The 7,635-nt window shown below is 39.0% G+C and overlaps 1 protein-coding gene across 1 annotated transcript; it reads right to left on the bottom strand.

Annotated features, from left to right (window-relative positions):
• Positions 1–2,366: 2,366 nt before the first annotated feature.
• On the bottom strand, positions 2,367–4,609 carry LOC306885454 (homeobox protein Dlx6a-like). Its single transcript, XM_079441978.1, has 3 exons — positions 3,883–4,609; positions 3,318–3,511; positions 2,367–3,077 (listed from the first exon to the last, which is right to left on the bottom strand). Exons 1-3 carry the CDS (start codon positions 4,190–4,192, stop codon positions 2,838–2,840), a joined length of 744 nt encoding a protein of 247 aa, XP_079298104.1. The 5' UTR covers positions 4,193–4,609; the 3' UTR covers positions 2,367–2,837.
• Positions 4,610–7,635: the final 3,026 nt, after the last annotated feature.

Genomic DNA, 7,635 nt, shown 5'->3' with positions numbered 1-7,635 from the left:
GGCTTAATTTGAGATTTTCTTTGTTGACTAGTTGATAATATTGTAGTCCTATAAACAATATAATATATTTTTTTTAATCAGTCCAGCGCAATAGTCGACTGGCAATATTTCCTCACAAATCTTCAATGAGCGTTTCAGTGTTCAAAATACACAATCTTAAATTCATAAGTAAGACTGCAGACTGACTTTTTCCCATAACATCAGAACAGAATTGGCATTTGCCATGTTTTGAACACAAAAATAATGGTTACCATAACTATAAAACAAAAGGTAGCCTAAATCGCTACACATGCTACAGGCCTATTGTTTATGGTTCTATTTGAAAGCCAAGATAAACACCAAGTCGACGTGACGAATATACCCAATAGAAAGCCAAGACACGGTTATGAGAATAACGTATTATGTAGCTACTAATAGGCTTGTGCATTTTGTTTATATTCCTCGCCCCCCTCCCCACACGCATGCGTTGCGTTCACGCTCAAAACACACACGCCAGCAACTCCAACTTTGCCTCTCTTTCTATTTCACATACACAAACACGCTATATCTCATGCCATTATATCGAGAGCCTTGTTAAATTCCAACTGAACATTTTCCACTCAACGATTTCACTGCAAACCGTGTATAAATAATGACAGTTAGCTTTACTGGACACCCTCAACTGTAACACTCAACAATAATTATACTTCCACCAGGATTAGCTCCATTATCATAATCTGGACATTTACAATTATCTATAATTTGCAAAGATGCGCCTGGTTCTTGATTGCAGAAGGTTTTTTCCCTGGCTCACCATCACTAAACAGTGACAGTAATAAGGGCTAATTTTGCAGGCAATATATAAGAGGTGTCGGGGTGTGCAAACACTTTCACACCTGGATTTGCTTACTCAACGCAAGCAGTAGGCTACACAGGAGCGTCCGCTTTCACAACGGTATCTTTATTGAAAAATTGAAGCCAGAGATTTTGATCTATGCCAAACAATAAATTTATCGAAGGTAAGTGTTGCTCTATTTCCATGTTGTTTAGTTGTTGGCTGGTCTTAGTGTCGCTGATGGGTGGGCATTGTTATGGTCTGCAGTTCGACTTGTTGGGAAAGTCAGGCTATTTTACAGGAAAACGTGTGACAGGAACGCTGGGATGTAATAAACCTGTCATGAATTATATAGGTGTTTTATCTCTCCATTTTTCACATGCGCACACACATATTCTTGTATATTTAGCCTGAGTGCTTTCTCACAATTAGTTTAGGTTAATTCTCAGTATTGTTGACTTTGCGCGTGTCGGTATCCACGGCTGTGTGTCTGATTGTGTCTGTCTGTCTGTCTGTCAGGGGCCCTCTATGTGTAAGGGCCTCAACTCTCACAAACACATTTTGTTTTTATTATATGCTTAATCAGTGGTGATTCATCCAAAAAAGATTTAGCTGTAGTATTTTAGGTTGCAAAAAATCTCAGGGTATATTTTGAAGACATTTCTGTGTGCATAGTGCTGCAACCAATAACAAGCGTGTTTTTAACAGTTTCTATTTCAACATATAGCTACGTTATGTTCCTATAAGCAGAGCAAACATGTAAATGAACCTTTTTAGAAAATCAAGCCTCATTCTCTGCGTCTGGGGCATCCACGATTTGACAGCTGCAGGGGCTTCTCGTCTCCCTATTCAACATTGTAATTTTAGATAATATCCCAAGCGTTCACTCTCCTCGGCAATTTGTACATGAATAACCGAATCATTTCATCTTTTGTTTCGTCTTTGCCACTTCAAATCCAAATAAAGATGCCTTTTAGTATTAAAAGTGGTAGAAAATTACAGGTAATTATCTTTGACGGTAAAAACGCTGTAATCAGCGGGCTACATCAAAAATTACCCTAATTATGTCTGCATTTATGAGAATGGAAAAAAACCCTCTCTTGGATAAAACCCATAAATTGTCCCAAATATCTCCTTCATATTGAACGAGACTGCAGCTGGATGCTTTGTTCAGGATCGATCCTGTGGCGAAAGGCATTCAGCGTCTCGCAGATTAAGGCAGAGAGAAAGGGGGAAACACATTTTGTCAATACCTTAATAATTTAGCTAGAGAATCACAAGATGGATAAGATGCAGCCCTATTCTGTAGGAAAAACACTTTGTGAAAACACCAACTCGGGTAAGCTATTTTGCTATTGCTTCAGATAGAAAAAAAATGTCATAATGTAGAAGTAACTGTTACTGTGCAAGTCGTTTATAGGTCCTAAATTTGAATGTTTTATAGAGAAATTATTTATTCAATGCAGATTATTCCAATAATCAAGTTCCTAACTGATTCTAAAAAGCCTGTGTCATAAAAAACTCCAAAAGAAAAAAAAGGCACGACACGTTACTTGAAGTCATGTTTACTCCATTTATGACAAAACATAAAAAGTTTTTAACAACTAAAATCGGGCAATATATTTACAATCAAATTGCTTGCTTTTGCATGATCAGAAACATCTACCCAAGAGGTTTGAGTTCGTTTTCAAATGCGACTCAAGCGCGTGCGTGCGCGTGTGATGTGACAAAACGTTTAGCTTCCTGTTCCGATTTCATGTTGGCGATGAATGTGTTTGATTAGAGTCAAAAGTGAGAACAGATTTTTAATCAATCTGTTTATGATGCTACCGACAGTTAGTTCCATTGTTGACCTTCGCCACACCACGTCTTCATCCTTCAAAAGAAATCGTCCCCTTAATAGGCCAGAATAGGTCTCTATTAAGGATGTTAAGCCGATGACAATGTGCGTCCTAGCGCACGTGAACTGGGCGAAGACAGGATGTCAATATCAAGGCCTCTGGCCTAAAAAAGGGCTAGTTGCCTATCTCTGCATGGCGTCCTGATGAGGCGACGAGTACCAGTGTGAGTAACCGGGCATGTAGCTGTTAGCAGACATGTTTACTCCTTTAGAGGAGGCTGAGACGTCCCAGATAGGAGGAATGGCTGGAGAGCGCGGGGACAGGGCGATGGAGCCGGGTAAAGGGTCACTCTCGTGAGGGTTACCGCCTTGTTTTATCAACTTCTTGAACTTGGACCTTTTGTTTTGAAACCATATCTTTACCTGAAAGACAAATAAAAAAATGTAGGTAGCTAAATTGTTAAGCGAAGGCGATGTCTAATTCAGTGTAACATGATATTTTATTTTTGTCAGGGTAAAAAACAAACAAACGTAGCCTATTATATAGCCTACTTCCAAGACACCATTATTCCACCATTATCAATCAAACAACAATCAAGGTATAATACTCAACTTAAATGAGAAGCACAATACACTAATAATCCAAATGAGTCCACATCTCACCTGTGTCTGTGTGAGCCCGAGAGAGGCAGCCAGTTCCGCGCGCTCTGGTAACGCCAGGTATTGAGTCTGCTGGAAACGGTGATTTAGTGCCTGGAGCTGCAAACTGGAATAAATCGTCCTCGGCTTTCTGATCTTTTTGCCTTTTCCGTTGAAACGTATTTCTCCATTTTCAATCACTGTTGTTTTCTGCTGTTCTGAAAAGGGTGAATATCGTGGAATGATTCCCGCACATAAATATGTACAAGTCTGTACAAAATTTTAAATGCGTTTTTTTCGACAAACACAAATAGTCTGTAGGCTAATGTTCATTCAAGCACTCTATAGCATAATTACATTGTCTGTCATATTTAGGAAATTGCATGTAGTGACATGTCGAGACGGAGACAATTAGATGCTAATTATAATTTGCAATGGTGGGTAGAATCACTGGCGGAACGCAATAAATCATTTTGAGGAGAACACCGTTATCGCTGACATAGGACGGCCAAAACTAGTCGAGAACACAAGAGAACGGGTAAGGTGCTTTAAATACGAGCTGTATGTTTACGCGTGCAAATACGCTTACCTGCGGCGTCTAACCTGGTCTGTGCTCCGCTGGCGTTACTGTGGTAGGACGGCAGGTATGGACTGTGGTGGGGATGGCTTACATAGGAGTAAGGTAGCGACCTGTTATAGGAGTTCGAGCCGGAGTACGGAGAGCTGTCGTGCTGCTGATGATGATGAGACCCAGAATGAAGACAGTGGAGGGGATAATGGCTGGCGGCCATCGACGGGGAGCTCTGTTGTGAGTGCGATTGCTGTCCAAACTCCATGAAAGCAGATTTTGACGAGTCTTGAGCCTCCAGACCGTCAGCCATCGTAGTCATGGTCATCATCAAATTTTCTGCTTTGAGAGCACTTACCCCCTATCTCTGAAGTCCAAATGAGTCCTTTCGTTGTGTTCGTTTCTTTCTCTCCTTGGTTAGGCGATATTGCGTTATTACCTCCACAATTTATCCTTTTTGTCCTGTAATTCTCACGCGGTATGGTGGAAGGTGGGCTTGAGTAAAGGCAGAGATTTTAAGGTGGATTCTGTTAAATTTGAGTCCTTGCTTCCAGACTTGATGCAGCCACTACAAGTAAAATGGTTTGTCTCCAAAGGGCAGCGCCTTCCGATTGGTCATTCAACCTAACGTCATCAGTTCTCTGCTTTAGCTGAGACTTCACAGTGAGTTAACCTACCTTAACAGCTCCCACCGTAGCCATAACCATGTGGAGAATAATAATGCTGGGATATCCCTCTGATATTCACTAAATTCCCAGTCAGTTACGCGACTCCGGAGACAATATCACGCGCTGCCCTCGAAGTAATTAATCTCGTGTTTCGTAACCGCGGTAGAGGTGCCAAATAACACTTTAGCCTACAAACCGCGCAAACACTGAATGCATCGAACCGATAGAATACGATACAGGACAGCTACTTCAATGCCTTACGTAGCCTACTACTAAAGTCACTTTTATATGGACTTTAATCTCTAAAATGCATATACAAAACAGCAGAATCCACAATAGTAAAATAATAGCACAGCAAAAATAAAACCACACAGAACACTTAAATAAATAGGGTGTGATTTACAGTAGGCTATAGAAAAAATATATTTGGCCTAGGTGAAAACACGTGATGTCAAAATAGAAAAGGCATAGTTTTAAGCGTCTTCACGTGAACTACTAAACATGCCAGATATGGTCGGGATTAATTAAGCCCCCAGTAACTGAAAGGCCCGGGTTAGTGACAGCCTTTCCTTGTCGTAATCATGAGCCAGTCACAGTTGAAAATATATGCAAATTACGAGTGCAGTTTGTGGTTTGGCAAATCGCGATCACATTATAAACCACGATGTAAATATACCCCACAACTGTAAGGCTTTCTTCATTCTCATCTCACTCAATTTTTATTTTATAGACAACGAGGTTCCTCATGATATGGCATAAATTTACTTTAAATGGTAATGAAAACGCAATTATGGTCGCAATCAGTTATATCCAAATCCTCTTTGATTATCCGTTACTGTATTCAGTCTGGCGCTATAAAATTAAGAACAATTCGTCTGTAATGATTATGGACCTTGTTTATTTTGGGAGGTGGATTAAAAGTGGATATAGCATAAATTATCCGCTAATTATACACCAGTGTCGCCTCAATTATCCTCTTATCAAAAATGGTAGCCCTAAATGCAGCATTTAGTTTCAATTTTCTCCTTTTCTGTAACAAGAACTGCGTACCTTGCTATTATTACCAGGGATGTTATTTACTTTGCCGGATTTAAGAGTGCACAAGCGGCGTAGATAACCATTTTCCATGGTGGACTGAACTTGGGAGAGACAGAAGGCAGCTGGTCGCTCTGAGAGCTTCTGGATTTCTTCATGTAGTCAAGATATCAAACATTTTGAGTTCAAAATAATTATTCCAGGTAAGAGGAAACGTGGAACATTAGATCATTCCTTTGAACAATGTAATATTTAGGCTACTGAATGTGTGATGTTTTTTGTTTCTTCTAAATATATATATATATATTTTAATTCTGCCACAATTTGCTTAAATGCAACTGTCAAATGAGTTAACAGTAGTGATCAGGAATTTGATTGATTATTGCTGCTGCATGACCAGTGTGAAAATGTTTGTCAAGCAAGTGAGAGCGAAACCAGAGACATATAGCCTTGGCATGGTACAAACAAATCTTCCAATTATGTTTTCTTGCTGGCATTTTAAGTGCTTAATTGATCGAGACTTCATGGTTTGGTACCTTTGCTACCTGTGTTGACAGTTTAACTTTGACAAATTGAGGACATAGGCTACATCTAATGGCTATATTATCCAGGGACTGATCTATTAAATTATTTGGTAAAAAAATCTGACAAAATTCTGCAACAGGCCAGTGAATCTGTTTCAGTGTATATTGTACACAGGCTCCGTATGTCAAGTAAAACTAAATTAATTTACATGCTGCTGAATTATCGTAAATGGTGTCGTGTTGTAGAGAAATTGTATTCCAGTATCTAAGGAGGAACAAATGCGCAGAAATAGAAAAATTAAAATATGAATAAAATATGTGCCTTTGAGTTTGAGAACACCATAACCATTGTGTTACAAGTAAAAAAATAAATTACAAATATTTCGTTGGACACAAAAATGGCACAAAATAATATATTTTAATTATAATTAAATATCTTTAATATCTGCATTATAAAGGCGAAACCAAACTCGTCTTTAGTATTGCTGAAAAATGATTATTTATTAAAATGATTTTTTTTTTAATTGTAATTTTTAAAAATGTGAACTATAATGTGAATAATAATTAAACTGTTATTATTTTTATTAGGATTATTATTGGGAATATAATCATAGCAAAGCATGCATGTAAACCCATAAGCATCATATTACAAATCTGTCAAAAAGAAAGGAGAGGGGATCTGTGTGGACATGCCGGCGCTCGAGTGCATCCATGCAGCCTTATCTGAGCCTTAACCCAAAACTAGTTTGAAATGGAATCGTCTTCATTCCGAAAGCGCACCGGATCTTCTTGTCATTCGTCCGAATAGACATATTGACCGGCTCGGATGGAAAGACACCGTCTTGATTGTGCAGACTTGCCAGTCCAGCAGAGGCGGCTGAACGGGTCTGCTCTCTCCGATCTCAAGCCCATCGGCTGTACGCAGACTCGCAGGCGTCGACGGATTTCCATGGCTGCTGAGCAGAGGAAGCGGCGAGGCAAAGCGAAGGCAGATGTATAGCACGCGCAGCTGTCGGTATTTTGCGCGAGATCACTACAATAGAAATCGAGAGGAGAACAAATACCACCAGACCCCTCCCTGCCATTTAGCCTAGGTCTCATATTAAATAGTGCATTTTATTTCAGATCTAAATATTTAACTGAGTCGGTAAACTTTTCGGATGCTTTATTTGATTGGAAGCCGGTGTTAGAAAAATAAAGACAAACAAGACAGAGACATAAAAAGATGGAAATATGAAATCGGCTACCTAGGCATAAATTCGATTAAACATTTAGATTGATAAAGGGCAAGCATTTAAATTATATAAATAAAAAAAGAAGATTGTTAATATCGAAATAGCCTTTATATTTAAATATAGGCATACGCAATTAAGGCTTGTGTTTTTAAGTTGTTAAATCTCGCGTCATATCCTCATTCTTGCTAAAAGCTCCTCCTGATTGACTGGTGGTTTGATTAATGTAACTTTACACTAACAGTGGTCATGGTTTAGTGACTATGGCCTTAAAATCATATCATAACGGTCCATTTTTGATAGTGTTAACACGAG

This window comes from Barbus barbus, assembly GCF_936440315.1.
Source record: "Barbus barbus genome assembly, chromosome: 19".
In the NCBI taxonomy this organism is placed as follows: Eukaryota; Metazoa; Chordata; class Actinopteri; order Cypriniformes; family Cyprinidae; genus Barbus; species Barbus barbus.
This window is presented reverse-complemented; position numbering and strand designations above follow the sequence as displayed.

What these genes read in the sequence shown, in the direction of transcription:
- LOC306885454 (XM_079441978.1), bottom strand. Translation starts at nt 4,192, where the DNA reads ATGATGACCATGACTACGATGGCTGACGGTCTGGAGGCTCAAGACTCG. An exon ending in GACCAGGTTAGACGCCGCAG is followed by an intron (nt 3,512 to 3,882) that starts GTAAGCGTATTT and finishes CACCCTTTTCAG; the next exon opens with AACAGCAGAAAACAACAGTG. An exon ending in TCGGGCTCACACAGACACAG is followed by an intron (nt 3,078 to 3,317) that starts GTGAGATGTGGA and finishes TTTGTCTTTCAG; the next exon opens with GTAAAGATATGGTTTCAAAA.